The sequence below is a fragment of the Hesperophylax consimilis genome, chromosome 12 (genome assembly GCF_061612785.1).
Source record: "Hesperophylax consimilis isolate HC1 chromosome 12, BYU_Hcon_1.0, whole genome shotgun sequence".
NCBI lineage: Eukaryota > Metazoa > Arthropoda > Insecta > Trichoptera > Limnephilidae > Hesperophylax > Hesperophylax consimilis.
The window spans coordinates 10,533,909-10,554,028 of NC_142847.1; the positions used below are offsets into that span (position 1 = coordinate 10,533,909).

At 37.5% G+C, this 20,120-nt stretch overlaps 1 protein-coding gene across 1 annotated transcript; it reads left to right on the plus strand.

The window, feature by feature from the left end:
• Positions 1-269: 269 nt before the first annotated feature.
• LOC149419116 (uncharacterized) lies at positions 270-1,558 on the plus strand. Its single transcript, XM_089637685.1, has 2 exons — positions 270-695; positions 1,021-1,558. The coding sequence occupies exon 2, from the start codon at positions 1,038-1,040 to the stop codon at positions 1,491-1,493; it is 456 nt and encodes a 151-aa protein (XP_089493811.1). The 5' UTR covers positions 270-695; positions 1,021-1,037; the 3' UTR covers positions 1,494-1,558.
• Positions 1,559-20,120: the final 18,562 nt, after the last annotated feature.

Here is a 20,120-nt window from a genome sequence, read left to right on the forward strand (position 1 = left end):
TAGGTACCTACATTTTGTCTCGCAAAAGGCAATTATTTGTGCTTATATGCTATGAAAAGAAGAACGTAAATAAATCATAGTTGGTCTTAAACAATTTTAAAAAATAGCTCTTTCGATGCATAAAAATAATAATAACATAAACATGCCTTTATACTCATTGGGCACGAACTGAACGAGCTCTTTATCTGTACTCAAAATTCAGAACTCATTTTCTACACGACACGGAGGCCCATTGTTCTTGTGTCATGCCGGTTCTCATGATATTTCTAAGGTCATTATTTCTCAGCCGTGTGTTTTCGAGGTGACGTAAGAGTTCAATCTGAAGTTTCGTATACATATTTACAATTTACATATTTGTTGACTTAGCAGCTTGCAATACTATCATTGGACGAGTATTTGACGTGTCTTTTCTAATAATACTATAATTCATTATTAAACAAGTTATTCATTTGAATTTCGGAAGTTGGCGGAATTTTTCGTTAGTGTCTTGGAATGTGTGCAGATGGAACTCTTGTATTTTCTATTTATAATCGTTTGACAGCAAAACAGACGAGGTGAAAACACAGTGTGTTTCCTGAATTAGTTTTTTATTTACGTGATATTATGAAAAAACTTACTCATATTCTACGAGAATAACACAAAATGTGACATCTTGGAAATTGTTTTGTGTATCATGGATACGAGCATACATTTAGGTAAGGTTATATTTTAGTTAGTTTCTTTCGAACTGTGTACTTTATCGATTTGCATTAATTTGTTCTATAACCCCTTGCGTATGTATGTTAATGATAATGATAAATTATAAAAATACTGGTTTAGAGTGATAAATTTTGACATTTTATTTCTGGGAACTTAAGTTCTGTAATTTGTTCGGACGTAAATAGAGTGTCACTTCTTTGGTACAATTATCGATTAGAATTGCAATTTGACCTTATCATCTACACAATGTGCGAATATTATCCGAACTATTTAGGTACTATTAAAATGTATTTGTATATACCTAATTATTTTTTTCGACAGGTGAGCAGCTATAAAACATGGCGCAATGTTTTTCGGCCTGCGGCTGCAGCGACTTGGAAGGTGTGACTCGGTCCGATTTGGACCGTTATACAGACAAAATAGAGAATGTCCTCAATGATGAAAATGGCAGGAGAATATTCAGAGGATTCATGATAACGGCCAAATTAAAAGATGGAAAGAGATGCCTCAGACTTTGGGAACAATGTGATGAAGTTGCCACCACACCTGCGGCCGATTCGCCTGATAAAAAAATATACGGAGAGTTCCTATGCGAAGTTGATGCTTTAATCGAAAATGCGGACAAAGTCGACGAGCTCGACTATGCTATTATGGAAAAGCTTACGTTGACGAGGGAGTCCGAAGACAAAGATGAAATAATCACCATTATAAAGCTGTTGAAAAACGAGGTTACCAAAGCTATGAAGTCTGAGTACCAGGCGTTCAAAAGGCATTTTATAAAGAAAAGATTTTGAGTTTCTTTAATACATCACCTATTTAATATTTATATTATTGTTCACATAATAAACGAAATTTTAACACTGTACAAGTCATTTTTTGTTTACTCTGTGTGACTTGAAATTGAAAATGTTATCTGCCGCCATAAATTAAACGTGTTATGTTCAATGCAGCCAACAGAAAGGTTAAAAATATAGTTGATACGTGATTGGTTTATTTATGGTTGATACGGTACGTTGGTACCACGGGAGCGATTGTGGCTGGCTCCACTGTTACTGGAAAAAAACGGTAGGAACGAGAACTATAACAATTCGACCCGAAAAATATTTTAAAATTAGAAATTTTCATCAGGCTTATTTATGCACCAGGCTCTGCCATCAGGACTGCTCTGTAAAATGTTACCTTACTTTCGGACTTTACTTTTCTGCGCGGCGGCCTGGAGTGGCGCGTGGTACCGCCGCTCCGAAGTGTACGTGTGGCAATTCAGCCTATTCCATAGTAGCATATTTGAATTTAGGTTGATTTCATACATATACACCTCAATATGTATACTGGTCTATTTTTGTCTGATCTTTAATTAATATTATAAACTATAACTCATACGTACCGATGACATAATATTATATTATTTAACTATGCACTTACGATTTATTTACATCATAATACACATAGGCCTTACTAATAGACGTGTTTCAAAGTTTTCCGCTACTGCCGTTTACCATATAGTATAAATAATTGTTGTTCCTCAGGTGTGTAAATGTAAAACATGTTTATTAGTAAGGGTATCCTCCATTTTGTATTTACCATAATGGTAAATACATAAAATCAGTCGTGTAAAATTGCTTTCTGCCCACTGCTTTTTCTTGTAGGGTTTTTGAGAAACATTATGTTCCCTACTCAGAAATAGAAGACATCTAACCCCCTTACTAATAAACGTATTTTTAATTTTACACAACTCATATACAACCATTTACTCTACATCATTATCAGTTAGTTGTATATCAGTTGTGTAAAATAAAAAAATACGTTTATTAGTAAGGCCCTATGTTTATAACAGCCAGGTCATATTTTTAATGCCCACATGAGGTAAAAATTGCAAGGCGCAAGTAACGCCGTTCTATTAATATAAATAACGGTAAATTTAAATGATTCAACACTTCATGGAAAAAAAAGTTTTCTTGCTGCTTGTTCCTTAAGCATGAAACTTGTGGGGAAAACTCTCAGATCGAAACTCCAAAAACACCACAAAAGAATTATCAAAGTTTGGCTATAACCACATTGATAATTCTTTAACCATTCCTCATCTGTGGTGTATATTTACTACACATTGCTTCTAATAACTTTAAGGAATGTTTTCCCGTAACTTCTAATGATAATGATTTTGCCTGCTGATAAATTAACTTTTTGAATTTGGTAGTATTTTTAAGCGAATACTGCGCAAGAGACCCAAACCGCCCAGATACATTGGGGACTATGAACAGTGACATCCCCGTTGTAATAATGAAGGAATGGGGATGGGAGAAGAAGATTAAAAGTAGGTACCTACCACCATTGATCAGATCTGGTCACCTAACAATACTAAGTTACTTAAAAAATACTTAATTTTAATAGTTGTTTGTCAATTAATTATTATTGTGAAACACAGATCACTTCACGATACAAAAGTTTTATCAACTTAGACGATACGACTCAACCACCCCAGCCAGTAGCATAGTCTTTTTTTTTATATTAGCTCCACACAGGAGGCCCTGAAGAAAATAATTTCCCTCAGGGCCCTCAGTTCGTTCCACAGCCGAGCTGTTGAACTTAAGAACGAATCGTAGAAGAGACCCGTTCTCATGTGACAAATATCAACCGTGTACAAATGTTGGGCGCGCGTTTGGCGTGTATCCCGACTACGCACCGGTGCCGAAGGGATCAATGACGCTAGTTCCTCAGAGCATCTTCCATTGTAATACCGATAGAACAAGGACAGCATACCTACCCGACGCCTGTGCTCTAAAGATTGCAGTCCGTTTGTTAAGATTGGGGAATCTATCAAACGGACCGCCCGTTTTTGCACAGAGTCAAGGGTTTTTTTCCGGTATTTAGGGGCTCCGGACCAGAGATGGCTGCCAAATTCGACAGTAGGGCGCACTTGCGATTTGTACAGGGTTAGCAGTTGTGTACTATTAAAGTATCTGCGGGCCCTGTACAGTACGCCCAGCTTCTGAGAGGCCAACTTTACTCTGGCTTCGATGGAGCCCCCGTACCTGAGCTGGTCACTTATAGTTACACCAAGCATATCAATGGAAGGCCTGTTCGGAAGATTGCTTCCGTTGAAGGAGACTAGATTATCATTTGGATCCCTTTTAGACGTAATCTTGTCTCGGTGCGATCGATACACCAGGGGGCACTGATTTGTTAGGACTTGAAACACGTGGTCTGATGATGGAAATGTGGTTGGAGTTTAATCGACCGGTATGCACGGGAACCTAATAAGCTAATATTGGACTTTAGGATGGGCAGAAATAAAGAGATTGATGAAAGCGTTGATTTTTTCCCTATTTATGTCTTCCTTCGTCTTGCCTCTTCTCCAATCTCCTTGGATCTTCTTATCTATTTTCGGCTCTTCTTGTCTCCTTTTGACTCATCTCGTCTCTTTATGGTTCTTCTTATCTATTCTTGTCTCTTCTTGGCTCTTATTGTTTCTTCTTAGCTCTTCTTGTCATTCATACTAATGTAACCGAGTACGCTTTCTATATCACAAGGATAGCCGTGAATTATTTCATGCCCACTATTAAATATATCCCAGTATACGTCGGCACCTAAAATAATGTATATTGGGCCCGAATTTCCATATAATTCATTAGCTAATTTTAAATGATTAAATTGTGACGTCACACTCGATGGTAAATAATACGACGGATGATCAGAAGTGATTGCCGTAATCACAACAGTTTGACATTGAAGAATAGGCCTTTTTTATTTTGAGGTTTCATAAAACATTTCGACCATAATTTATACTGTATTTTCTTAAACTGTTAAGTCAGAGGTTCCCAAAGTGGTCTATATGGACACCCAGGGGTCGATATCGGCTTGCTGGGGGCTATGTGAAAGGAGAAAAAAATTTGGGGGTCCACGAGATTCAAATGGAGGTACATGCGAGCGGACCCCCATTTACCTCAACTCAATATTTAAGAGTTCGTAAATGACACAATACACCTAATACAAATAACACAGTTTACGTAATACTAATAATAGACTGAGAAATTACTTATTTGATATTTGTAGCTTTATATACCGTAAACTTGTTTATTGAGGTATATAGAGTCTACGTTCCTTTTGACCGAACGAACCAAAACATTGCACATTTTTCCTAGTTCCCCAAATTGTTTTTGAAAAACGTCCAGGGTAATAATGACGTTCAACATTTAAATGTACTTCACACAGACTTCAAAACTAAGTTTCAGCACATTTTGACTATGGAAATGGAATGTTGAAGAATCGGATATCATATGACAAGAAGAACTGATCGGAATAAGCGCTAACAAAGAACTTAAGGGGTAGTTCTGTAGGGCCAGCTACAGAAAGAATTTCCCGTTGCTTATCCTACTCCATTTTCATTTGGTGTAATACCTCACAAGTGCGCCCCTGTCTGCACAATGCAAAACAGAGGAACTATATCGCCACCCGGTTGTAAAGCAGGCAAGGGAAGGGAATCTTTTTACGAAAAAAAAATGATTATCGCATGGGACGTTAATAGTTTTAGGAAAATTCAATATTCGACAGGCAGGGGGGCAGGGCGACTACGGAAAAAAACATTTTTGACAAGTGGTCTACGGGGCAAAAAAAATTGGTAACTTCTGTGTTAAGTGGACCGCTTGGCACGTCTTTCCGTAATCAAAGAGGCTTGGCACCCACCATCTTCGAGGGCACGTATCGGTACTATATTTATATATTGGTTCCGTGCATCAAGCTGTATTGTCCCCAACAGAATGGTAGAATCACTCGGGACCGTTGTTGCCGTCAGGGTTGCACCAATCGCCCGATGGTTCGGTGGCAATGTGTAACATTGAATGGTGTTTTTTATTACAAACCTGTCATGTAAGTTTTGATTCAATCGAAACAATTGTTTAAATTTTTATTTTTGTCCCCCCTTTGATGGGGACTTAAAGATGTAAAAGATGCACATTTCTAATGAAAATATGAACCTCGATATAACGGACAATTAACGTTATTATCCTTATTGGCAGATAACAACGTTTTTAACGAACCTTTTTAACTAACTAACCTTTTTCTAACTAACTAACCATCACGCCGTTTCCCCGCAGGTGTAGGCAGAGAGGACGGACCGCCAAACAACTCGGTCTTGGCACACACATCTTGCCTCATTCACATTCATACATCGTCTCATACAAACTCTTCTATTATTCTGACTCTTGACATGGCCCGACTCGAGTATCTGATTCACTTGATCGTGCCATGTCTTCCTCGGGAGTCCCCGACTTCTGCTACCATTCGCATTTGCAACATATATCCTCATTACACTCCTATCTTCGCTCATTCGCTCTACATGCCCAAACCATCTAAGCGTCCCTTTCTTAATCTTACTCATTACGCTTAAATCAGCCTTGCACTCTTTGCGGATCTCCACATTCCTCACACGATCAAACATGGTTTTACCACACATACGCCTCAGGGATCTCATTTCAACAGCATTTAATCTACTTTCATCCTTTCTTTGCCAGTTCCATGCCTCACTTCGATACATCAAGGTAGGTACCAGCACTCCGTTGTGGACTGCTAACTTCGCTTCTTTGGACAATTTTTTGTTAGCGCCAACGGCGTTCAGTCCTCCATTAACGGAATTACCTTCATTTACCCTTCTTTCAATATCTCTGTCAGCCTTCCCATCTCTCGTGAACATACTTCCTAAATACACAAACTCATCCACCTGCTCCAAGTATTCCTCATTCACAATTATATTGCACACCGTTTTCGTACTCTCTCTTTCAAACACTCTCTTTTTCTCTTTTGTAGAATGTGATAATATCCTATTGTGCTAGCATGAATGTTGGGAAATCAATCCCCATATCTCAAGAACTGAGGTAAAGTAAGTACCTAAGGGATGGTTTTTTTCTACCCGATGAGTGGGCAGCCTATCGCAACTTATAGGGCTAAAATACTATCTGTTTTGCATATATATTTTTTTGACTGTTGGTATTTTTTAAATTTGATTTAAATATATGTTTTTTTTTTTTCAATTATATTGTGATTTTATACTATATTTTTTGTATATTTGGTTGCTATGTAGTTTTTTATTTGACTCCACTCATCAAAAATATAGGGGGAATATAATAGTGACTGGGAATGGATATGTGGGATTATAATCTGGACTTGAAAGCCCGAGACATGCTATGCTCGGGTTTGGGTGCATAGGAAGTTTCGAGTAGAAGGATTTGGCTAATTCTATGAGTACCATGTGGGTTGTCAGTGGGGGGATTTTCGTGCCTGAGTTAATACTACTATTCGGACAAACCAAGGACTTTTGGTGTTTCTTCTAAGTGTGGTATTCTGGAATGATGCAAGACGTTTGCGTTCGTACCCCATATTGGTGAGGCGTAAGTCATGATGGGGCGTAAGTCATGATGGGGCGTACTTGAGTTTTGTAGATTAGAAGTTTGTTTTGAATTTGGGGGTATAAAGCGTTGGACGACTTCCTAGTTTTATTTAAGGTGTTTTTTTATATGAGTCGTCCATCTTAGTCGTTTTTCAAGGGTCACTTCAAGATATTTGACCGTTTTTTGCCACGGTATCACCTGGTCGTACATCGTTATTTCCTCTCTCGGAGTCAAGCCGCCCTTTATACGGGAGAAAAAGACGGTCACGCTCTTTGAGGAATTCACGTCTATACGCCATCTATCGTACCAATCTTGAAGTCGATATTAATTTGTAGTCGGTAGGTGACCATCCTAGATGAACAGTATCTTACCATAACCGTGGTGTCATCGGCGAACAGAGTTTTATGAAATTTTGGATTTTCTGAGAGGGGAATGTCGTGAGTGTAGACATTGAAGAGGATGGGAGAAAGCAGAGACCCTTGCGGGACCCCTGCAGTCGTTTTTTTAGAGAGCGCTTCCGTATTTTACTTGAAAAGTACGTAGTCGTAGAAATGATTTAAAGACACCGAGTAGTTGGGTATCGATGCCTGTTTCGTGGAGTTTGAAAAGTAGGCCGTTTATCCATACTTTATCGAAAGCGTTTGGCTATTTCCAGGAAGATGGCGCCAGTTGATCGCTTGGAGTTGAAGCCTTCGATGATAATTTCGGAGACTGAGGAGTTGGTGGAGGGTGGAGTGTTTGACTCTAAAGCCGTGTTGCTCTTCATTTTTCATATATTTTTCCAATATTTGAAAGAAGACTGATCGGACGCTGATTTTCGCAGAAGAAAACTGGGAAAAGATCCTTCCCAGTTTTGGGAGAACGATGACGTGCGCGTGTTTCCAGCTTTTCTGGAAATAGCGTAGTCTGAGTGCGGTGTTGATTAGATTTACTATTGCTAGTATTGCTTTTTGGGGGAGGGCTTTTAGAGCGAAGTTTGTGACGCCGTCGGGGCCGGGAGCTTTTTTATTTTTCCGGCTTTTTATGGCACGGATAACTTCGGCCAGGGTATGAAGTGGGTATTTGTATTGGGGAGGTGATTTAAAACGTTATTTATTTGGCAGTTGACATTTGCAATATTGTCTAGGTCGGCGTGTTTAAAACTGGGGCTGAATTGAATTTCAAGACTGTCAGCGAACGCCTCCGCATTGTCTTGTTCGTCGAAAACGAGACCGTTTTCAGCATGAATGGGGTGGTTTGTGGAGGGGGTGGCTTTGAGAGTTTTGAATAATTTCTATAGGGAGCCGTCCTGTGGATTTATCTCCTGAATTTTCATATTCCAAGTGGAGTTTGAGTGCTCTTGAAGTTTTTTTTGAGATGACCCTGTCCGTGCATATCACCCGGCGAATGCTCAGAGCGTACTCCTTGTACCCGCCCGCGCCTCTCCCAATGACATGGAGGAATCCCCTCTCCACCACTAACATTTCGTCGAGGCACAATGGGGAAGCGGGCTAAAAGGCGCAGACGTCGGGTATCGTTAGCAATCAGGTTCATTCTCATTGGGACTGGCCTTCGATTAGTGGAATACCTTCTCTGGCTACTATTTTCTTATTTTTCTCTTCTCTATTGAATACATTTCATTTTCTACTGTTATCACTGTAATGGTGCCGACAGACGTAGCTATAAAAGATCAAAAGATATTTGGCTTGGCGTATTTCGGCATATCGCTCGCCGTACATTTCCAATTGAAATGTATGGCGAGCGATATGCCGAAATACGCCAAGCCAAATAACTTTTGATCTTTTATAGCTACGTCTGTCGGCCCCCTAAATACTTGTTTTACATTTTTATACACTTTTACGGCTTTTACCCAGAAGACTGTTACGAAGGGTTGCAGCTTTTATTTTGCGTTAATTGTTACTAACACCATTTTTTTGTATTATAAGATTATCTATTTCAGGTGAATTCTTCAATGGAATGCTGTTTAAACTTATCTTGTCTTTGTTTATGTTAATGTAAGTACTTGCGTGCTGCTCAACAACCCCGTATGAAGAGACTTTGGAGGGTCTAGAATAGTTCAAAATAAATGTAACTTCGTTCAACAACAAAAAATAGAGTTGAAGACTCTATTTTGTGCGGTGAAGGAGGAACCCATATGTTTCCTTATAATGCCCGTTTGGAAAGTGGTGGGTCCCCTATAAAGTGCCGGCCCTGTAATTACTGACAAGAGATAACGGTCTTAAGAGATAACATCCTTTGATGTCGTTTATAAGACTTGATAGTACTAATGAAAACATTTTTCATTTGCATTATCTCAAAATACGTACATCGACATTATTCGCAATCGTTCATAATTCTGACATTTCTTTAATCCAATGTTAAGTTCTAGTATTCTTTAATTTAATGTAATTGTTATTCAATCTCGTTTTGAACTTTTTAAAATTTTGGTAACCAATCTTTTGTCTTTTCACATCTAACAATAAATGTGTAATTTTCCTTACTATCATCGTAAATGCTCGCTTTAAGAATTTGCGTGATATGAATTCTGGATACTATTCGCTCACGTCGGGCTTGCAACGAAACTACTTTTTTCTCAACCATTGTCTTGAGTAAAATGTAAATTTAAAAGAATTCTTATTGTAATTTGTAATAAGTTAAGTATTTTATCTACCTACTGGCAAATTTTGCTCACAGCACGGCTGAAGAGAATTTCACACATATATCAACAATTTACCCTTGCAATATTTATTTATTTTATTTTATTTATTTATTTAAACGCCATAAAATGGCTTTTACAATAGAGTGATACAATAAAGTGATTACAGAACAAGTAATGTGTACACAAAAATTTTGTTGCAAGTGATACAGTTGTTAATAGAAGTGCAGTTAAACAATACATAATTAAAAGAAATATCTACTAGTGTAGAAATAGTTGAATGAATACTAGGTTTGTATAAGACAATACATAAATATCTACAAAATCAACCACAATTTTTCAAATTATCTAAATTATTCAGGCTTGAATCGAGCAAATGTTGGGGACGGACACGAGAGGAACCGTCGCACACCGGAAAGAATAAGAAAATCTGGAATGCCGACTTAATAACTGGGTTATATACAGTTAGAATTTTCAAAAACACGAATGTTTTTATTTCATTTTCGCAATGAACATTTATTTAAGTACATACACAGAAAATTTCAAGTTAATCCGGCTATTATTTTCGAAGTTACACGCATATTTGTAAAGACGTGTCAGAGCGGAGACGGTGACTCCAAAACGTATTCGGGGGTTTTAAAAGGTTCACCTGACGGCGATCAAGAAGTTATGAAGAAAAAATGTATTGGACACGTACAGAAGAGAATGGGCACGTGACACCGAGATTGCGTGAATAAAAATGTGGAAACAGTTGATAATAAAAACGAAAAAAGTACGAAAAAAAACTTTTGGTGGAAAAGGCAAACTTAGTGGTAAAATTATCGACAAGTTGACAGTTTATTATGGCTTAGCAATTAAGAAAAAATGTGATCCCGTCGAGCCACATATTATCGTTATTGCTCAACGGACAAAAACCTCAACACGAGAAGTGCCCGATCTGACCAGAGTCATGGTGCAGTTGGCAACGGGCAGTAGCTGCCAATAAATTACCCACTATCAAGCATGATCATCCATCATCACCACAATATTTTGCTGAGACTATACTATATTTGTATGACAAATGTATAGTATATTGTCCTCCGCGCTAGGAGTTCACCTGTGTTGTGGAGGACTTTTTCAATTGTAAAGTTATAAAATAGTAAACAATACAGTGGAGATTAGTTAGACAGAGAAACAATAAAAATTAAAATACAATATCGATTTTTACATAGTTTTAACAAGAACAAATTTAAAATATAACAAAATTAAATATCAAAAGGATTGTAGCCAGTTCCATATGTGTTTTTTTTTGTATTCTATAAGTTTTATATTTGTTGGAAGTGAATTGTATAGTTTTATAGCCTGGAATCTGTAGTGTTTTTGTCCAAAGGATGTGATGGTTTTTGGTACCTATTAGTAGTTGGTGTGCATGTCTTGTTCTAGTATTGCGAGAAATTTGTGAAGTTTTAAATGTGTTTAGGTTCTTGTAAAGGAAAGTAAGTATTTGTTTTGAATATAATTTTTGAATCTTCAACACTGGGAATTTTTTTAATATGGTTGAAGTGGGTGTTTGTATAGGTACTTTAAGTATTACAATCGTAATCGCTGCTGAAAAATTACCTGCAACTATTTTTAATATTCCACAACAGCCTAATAACATAATATGGAAAAGGAATAATAATAAGAAAATCAGTGAATATACGTCTGTAGCAGAAGCATTACTTAGTGTGATCTATCAAAGACACTCCGAATCCATTTGTAATTCGGATTCTATATGTGACAGATGCGACCATATACAAAACATCGAAAATATATACACAGACATCGTTGAAGCCTTAAGTAGGGCTGCCAATACCGTATTTCATCGGGAAAACGATCAAAGCAATCCAAAAACACATCGTGACATTGCTGGGTGGAATCAACAAGTTAAGGAACACTACGAAAATTCCAGATCGGCGTTGATGGAGTGGATTAAGAATGGGAGACCATTACATGGTCCCATTGCGGATGAAAGAAAACGAAAAAGGAAGGAGTTCAAAATAGCTCTTAAACACTGCCAAAGCTCTTCTGAACAAACAAAAATGGATGATATCGTAAAATCACTTGACACAAAGCAGTTTGCCCAATTCTGGAAGAAAAGCAACAACCTGATCAAACCAAAAAATCGAATCGCCAGCCAAATTGATGGGTCCACAAACACGGAGGAAATTGCTAATACTTTTAGAAGAACCTTTGCAGATATTTCCGGAAATGAAGTACTGTCTGTCCCTGATATTATGGAATATGATGGACAAAACGTTTACTTATCTGAAAATAGTATAATGAAGGCCATAACAGGCACCAAGGCTGGTAAGTCTCCGGGACACGATAATCTAAGTATTGAACACATTAAATACGGAGGTAGATACCTAAACCCAAACTACTAAACATACTGTTCAACGCAATACTTAAACACAACCATATACCGGGTGCAATGACGAAAACGATTATAACTCCAATCCTGAAATCGGGACAGCCTGACATGACTAACTCCAGCAATTACCGGCCAATATCTTTAGCAACTATAACTGCAAGATTATTTGAAAGGGTAATACTAAATGAGATACATGATAAACTTATGTCTAAAGATAACCAGATGGGATTTAAATGTAGATTATCCACTAATATGGCAATATATACTGCAAAGAAAATAATAGAATTCTACAAGAAACGAAAAACTACCGTATACGGGTGCTTCTTAGACCTAAGTAAAGCCTTCGACAGGGTCTGTCATAAGACATTATGGGATAAATTGAAAGCTAGGAATATACCTACCTTATTTATAAACATACTATCCCGATGGCACTCCCAGCAGGAAAATGTTGTACGGTGGGCAAGTACATACTCCCAGCCGATATATTTGCGGTCAGGAGTAAGGCAAGGAGGGTGCATGTCCCCCATTCTATTTAATGTATACATGGACGAGTTATCAAGTCGCCTGGATATCAGAGCGGGCTGTCGTGTTAACAGTATATGTATGAATCATATAAGCTACGCGGACGACATGATACTCCTAGCTCCGTCGATCAAGGGATTAAGATTACTCCTAAACATTTGTGAAGAATATGGAAAACAGCAAAATATGATGTACAACCCGAAGAAGACGGAATTGATTGCGTTCCACCACGGAAAAAGACAAGATACAAGTAAGATGCTCCCCGTATACCTTAACGAGGCAAAAATAAAAACATGTTCAAACGTGAAATACTTGGGGCACATTATTAATGAAGACCTATCGGACGATGGCGATATCGAACGACAAAGGAGAAGCCTAAGCATAGTGTCCAATATGATTGCCCGCAGATTTTGCAAACGCAGCAATACCGTTAAAAAAATACTATTCAACGCATTCTGTACTGGCCTGTATACGTGTGAGACATGGTGTCACTACCGAACTTGCTCGATGGAACGACTCCGAATTCAATACAATGACGCCTGTAGAATAATATTTGGATACCGACGATACAGCAGCGCATCGACGATGTTCACGGAACTAGGACTGCATGGATTTGCCGGCCTGATGAGACACCGGGTCACTGGAGCCAGGATGCGGCTAATGGCCTCCGCCAACACGTTGGTGACCGCAGCCTACCAGCACCAAGCGCCACTCCTGAGTGAGCGCTGGGCCCAAGCGCACTCAAGACCACACCCTGCATAGTTGTCCTTCCTCCCCACATCCTGGAATAAAATATTATTATTATTATTATTATTATTACTTTTATTAAGGTTTTCTGAGCTTAATACAGTGTGTCTATTTATTTTTTACTGGCATATCCCCAGGCAATAATGCCGTATATATATATTCTTAATATCATATATGTTTAGTATATTTTTCACGTTTTTGGAAAAGTGAATTAACTTGTTTAGTTTTCCTTCAAACGACTCTTTATGTCTGTCCCATTTTAAATAACGGTCAAAGTAAATACCAAGATATTTGATATTTTCCGTTTGTATGATTGAAGGACAATTACATGGGGTGCTCGCTGAGTGACAGGAATGTATTTTAAGGTAGATGTTTTTGGAGGGTTGACCTCTCGAGTTTATGCTGAAGGTTATGAATTTAGTCTTATCTATATTTCAAGTTAATAAGTTAGAGTCAAGCCATTTTTTTATAATATTTAGGCCAACTTCAGCTTTTGTGATTAGTGTGTTCCAGTCAGTGGCCTTAAAAAGTAACACAGTGTCATCAGCACAGATTTTAATTTCCCCGTCTATTTGGAGGTGACATAGATCGTTAATATAAATAAGGAATAGGATTGGGCCAAGTACGCTGCCTTGTGGTACTCCGTGGGATACTTGTTCCTTGTCACTACAAGTGTTTTCTATTGAGGTATATTGGGTGCGATTTTCCGTGTAGCTTTCAATTAATTTGAGTTCTGTTTCCGTGATTCCGATATATTTTAGTTTATTGAACAGGTTTTGGTGGTTGTGAATTGTGTCAAACGCTTTTGTCAGATTTAGGAATATTCCAAGGCATTTTTTACCCTGATCTATGGATCTGGCTATGGAATGTGAGTATATATTATATAAATAAACAAAATTAAACAAAATGGCATTAAAAAAAAAGTGTATATAATGTGGCTCAAAGTATGCTTTATACAAATATATATATATATATATATATATATATATATATATATATATATATATATATATATATTTATCCCCTCTCGTACTATGTTGATCTCGCGCGACGGTACGCCAGGTATATGTTGATCCGTTTGCATTTGTTGATCCACCCCGGATATGTTGATCCATTACCCAAGCTGGCATACATATGTAAATCCCTACAGATCAACTTGTGTCATCGAGATTTAGCTGTAAGCCACGCCGATTTTTCGGTCGCATATACATTTTACACGATTTATTTTGTTGATCTATATATTTCAGACAAACTTGACCGCTTGTATGTGTTGTAACTTGTAACCGCCAATTTCGCGCGCGTTGTGGTACTTTTTAGATTCCGTTAGAACATCCATATTCTATGAAAATGACTCTGTACTTAAAGAGGATAGACTGCCTCACGCGTATTTATATTGAAATGGAACTTTCGCAAACGTCAAATCCATGCTTAAAAAACCTTTTGAACTTGATTAAACAAAAATGTAACTTTAATGCATCATTTACTACGTTTCGTGACTTAGCAGGGGTGCCCGGGTTCATGGGGTGAGATTTGTGTAAGTCATTTTATAAGAGAAGTTTTGAACATTGATTGAATCAAATTTTATTATAATGTATCTTTTACCATCTCTCCCGACGTAAGTTTCTTGTAATGATTAAGTTGAAACAAAGCGTAATATCCATAATATGTGCCTATTAAAATTGCGGCGATTAGATTGGTGAGAATTTAATCTTTCAAATTTTAAATTGAAATTGCTGAAAAATTAATTCCAATTTGTTTTTTACTAAACATGGCTAAAGTCATTTCAAGCACCGATTCCAACCAACGATGTTTTAGTATATGTTCGTCAATCAACAGGAGCCATAATGTCTGTACATCAGAGCCCTCGAGAACTATTACAATTATGTGTACCGCCGCCCCGGGAACCATTTATTAGATAACCAATACCCCTACCATTAGTCACCGCCAACGATTTAGCGAGAAAGTTGTTTATTTTTTGTATTTTTTTACATCGTCTCCACACAGGAGGCCCTAAGGAAAATCGTAACCCTCAAGGCCTATGTCATCTTTGTGAATGCTGTGTTGGGGGTATTTTGAAAGAAAGGAATGAGAGTGAGTTCTGGGAAGGAAATAGGTATGATGGGTGGGTAGTAATCTGGGGGTCAGTGTGTTCGAGTGATAAACATAAGAATCCAAGTCTCCTACTGCGTTGCAAGGCGATGCGTTGAAAGAGGATTAATCGATCCGGCCCACCACGCATTTGGTAGGCAAGCGCATCCGCCGCCAAGAACCGAACAAACCTCACCCCATAAACCCGGGCACTCCTGCTAAGTCACCAAACATATCAAACTACTTGAGGTGGCTCTCGACTAGCAATCCGAAGGTCGCGGGTTCAAATAAATTTTACTAAAATTAATTTGCACTATTTTACAATTAGTGTTTGGTTATATCTGAATAGCTAGGTACTCTCCCACCTTCCTCCTCGTCATCTCCTTTGAGGTCTCCTTTGAGGATGCCATAGTCTCACTGGCTCCAGACGGGAGCGGTTAGGACTGTATGACTCTGGTGCGGTATTCACACAAGTTTTTATTTGTAAAAAATGAAAAAAGAAATATTGACAATATTATAATCAGATATCATATTTCCTACAAAAAGCTACAGCTTGCTTCGAGAAGTTGAATAAAGTATTTTTAGCACAAACATGGCAGAAGATGAACTAACACGTGCAGTTTATAGTAATACCAACTAAAAGCACTTCAATATATTTTATTTAAATTTTGTAATTCCTTCATGCCTCATATTAGTGTTTCATAAAAAAATACAAATCATATCACACCACATCTTAACCAAAAAGCCGATATGTTTTTATACACAAAAAAGGGTTATTTGGATATTCTCTGTATGAAAACTAATTTCATACAGAGAATTTCATATATTTAATTGTTTTGTCTTTGATAATCAACGGCTATGGAATTCTACGTCTTGCCACCGCGTTTCCCGATACTATTGATTACTAAACACGGCGAAATATTTCAAAATGACTTATTAACGATTCCAGAATGTACTTTATTCATAATTGTTTTAAAAATTTATCTGTTTCTTTAGACATTTTTTTTTATAAAGTGCCTATAAACTTCGTTTTATTACTTATCCACTGGAGCGATTTCTGCCATATTTTGCCAATATTGTGCAATATCTTAGTTTTACCTCTAGGTACACAATAGAGTGGGTACTTATGGAATCTAGAAATATGGGATTATTGATTAAATCTAGGTGGATTCGTTAGCTTTAAACCGCATTTAGTAGTTTATATGGTTTCTGTGTTAATGTTTTTGGGGGATGATTATACCGGTACAATTGACCCCGTATTACAACTAAACTCCAGTTTCTGTGAGTACAGCTCCCAAGTTTTATAAACTCAAGTGCATGTCCGTCCGTAACACTTAGTCAATGTACTTATTTGTTCGTTGTCCTCTCTTTTCTAATGTGAAGTTGCTATTTTAATTTAAAGGAATATATATATACACATTGTTTGGGAATTAAATGACAAAATTGATTTAATATAATAGTATTTGTAACCACCTTGTAGCTGTTTTTTTAGTTCAGCTGATTTCCGGTCATATTGTTTTATAATATTAAATATGGGATGATTTTAAAAGAATCATCTTTAGAGCTATTCGAAACATTCGCAAAAATCAAATCCATAAAAAAATCATAACTTAGCAGGGGTACACTGTTGCGTTTGCTCAGCTACTACGTGGCGGGCCGGATCGAAAGAGACTGGTTGAGGGATACCTTTTGGCCATAAAAATCTAAAATGGCGGCAAAAGGAAATTATTCCATATTCAAATTCGGCGGTATGATTTTTTTATGTGACACCTCTCGATAGAGCGCCCCTATCTTTACACGTTAAATACAGAGAAACTATGTCGCCAACCGGTTGGGCAGCGTTATGAGGCGGGTTAAGGTAGGGGCTGTAGGAATGAATTTATTAATGCTGGTCTTAAATAGGCGCGAATTATATGGAGGAGGAAAAACAGATGCTGATAGCTCGTTCCACATGCGAGCCGACTTACGGTAAAACGAGTCGGAGAAACGACCCGTTCATATATGTATAGATAACATCAACTTAACTGTGAACGTGTATTCCGCTCGGACCGTCGAGTATCAAGCACGTGCACAGTGCAACGGGGATCAATGCTGCTAGCTCCTTTTAACAGGCTCTAATAAAATATCTGTAGAATAGACACAGCATACGCACATTTCGTCATACATGATTTTACTGCACATATGCCTCAGGGATTTCATTTCTACAGTATTCTGTCTACTTTCAGCCTTCTTCTGCCAATTCCATGCCTCATTTCCATATATTAGGGTATGTACCAGCACTACATTGTGGACTGCTAGCTTCGCTTCTTTGGACAGTTTTTAGTTAGCTCCATCCGCGTCCAATCATCCATTAATTACCCATTATAATCAAGAACCCGGCCTCCCCTACTAAGTCACGAAGCGTAATCAGGGGAGATGGTAAAAGATACAGGTTCAAAATTTCCTACATAACATTATTCCTTTTGCCGCCATTTCGGATTTTTATGGTCGAAAGGTATCCCTCAACCAGTTTCTTTCGATCCGGCCCGCCACGCAGTAGATGGGCAAACGCATCCGCCGCCAGGACCTAGACAAACCTCACCCTATGAACCCGTGTACCCCTGCTAAGTTATGATTTTTTTATGGATTTTGTTTTTGCGAAATTTTCGTTTCAATCTAAATACGCATATATTTCTTATAAACAATTGATCGAAGTTGACCTAATACGATAGTGTGGGCACGAACTTCGCTTCGCTTCGGGCATCTTCGCTTCGCGTCGCCCGACTTCCGATTGTTGTCGGTAAATGCGCCCGAGTCAAAGGACTCGAAGCGTCCGTCTCTAGCCGCCGGCCGGGATATAACGACACCCTGATTAGAATACATTTAATTGTTTTGTCTTTGATATCATAAATATTTTTAATAAATTAAAAACGGCTATGGAATTCCACGTTTTGCCACCGCGATACTATTGATTACTTAACACGGCTAAATATTTCATAACGACTTATTAACGATTCCAGAATGTATTTTATTTATTACTGTTTTAAAAAATTTTCTGTTTCTTTAGACGATTTTTTTTTATAAAGTGCCTATAAACTACATTTTATTATTTATCCACTGGAGCGATTTCTGCCATATTTTAGACCGGTCGGTGGCCGAGTTGACATCGCGTTTGGGTCCCACCCAGGCATAGTGTGTTCAATTCCTGGGCTGGCTAAGTCCCCCATCACAACACAAGCAACATTTTCAGCTGACTGTGGTGGTAGTAGGAGATTTTCAAATATTGCCAGGTTATTCTTAACCCGGGAATGTTTGTCTTTCTTTTCAAAAATTAGTTTATATTGTTTATGTTTTTATGTTTTCGGGGGATACCAGTACAATTGACCCAGTACTACAACTAAACGTCAGTTATTTTTTTAAAGTTTCTGTGAATACAGCTCCCAAGTCTTGCTCAAGTGCATGTCCGTCCGTAACACTTAGTCAATGTACTTATTTGTTCGTTCCTAATGTGAAGTTGCTATTTTAATTTTAATTCATAAATGAGATCCCTGAGGCGTATGTGTGGTTAAGATTAAGAAAGGGACGCTTAGATGGTTTGGGCATGTAGAGCGAATGAGCGAAGATAGGAGTGTGTAAAGAGGATATATGATGCAAATGTGAATGGTAGCAGAAGTCGGGGAAGCCCGAGGAAGACATGGCACGATCAAGTGAATCAGATACTCGAGTCGGGTCATGTCAAGAGTCAGAATAATAGAAGAGTATTATGAGACGATGTATGAATGTGAATGAGGCAAGAAGTGTGTGCCAAGACCGAGTTGTTTGGCGGTCCGTCCTCTCTGTCTACCCCTGCGGGGAAACGGCGTGATCGTTAATTAGTTAGTTAGTTAAATATACACGTTGTTTGGGGGAAAGTTTTATCTCATTCATAAAAAAAAAACTTTTTTCCTTCTTTTTTATTGAGATTAAAGCAAACTATGATATTAAACATAATTTTATTTTTTTATTTTATTACACTAAATAGTTACGGTTCGTGACTAGACTGATTTTCTTGATGCCAGATAGTGTATTACGTTAAACATAATTGAAATTTTGAAAAATTATTATTCAACTAATTAAAAAACTTCTTTTCCTCGTCGAAGTTATTAAAATTGGACAACTTTGGTTGAATTGGTTCAATTGGCCACATATAGAATTCATTTGGCCCACTGTAAAAAAAACTTCATATAAAATATAATCGAACAAATTGATTAAATATAATTGCATTTGTAACCACCTTGTAGCTGTTTTTTAGTTTATGATTTATTTATTTCAAAGAAAGATGCCGACTTCCGGTCATATTGTTGTATAATATTAAATATGAGATGTTTCTTTTAAGAGCATTTCATTTTATTTAGAGAACTTTAAAATATAAACATTTCCGGTAAGGGTTCCATGATAACTCAACACAGTGACAATTCAACACACCTTTAAAAAGTGATGTAAAGTCATTAGAAACGATGAATACAAAATTTAAACCTAACCGAACCTAACCTACTTAACCCAGTTAATAATGTTTTTGTTTCATCACTTTCCATGACTTTACATAACTTTTTAAAGATGTGATGAATTATCATTTTGATGATTTATCTGGTCATCTCCGGTAAGATGTAACAATCGTTTATACAGAATATTAATATTT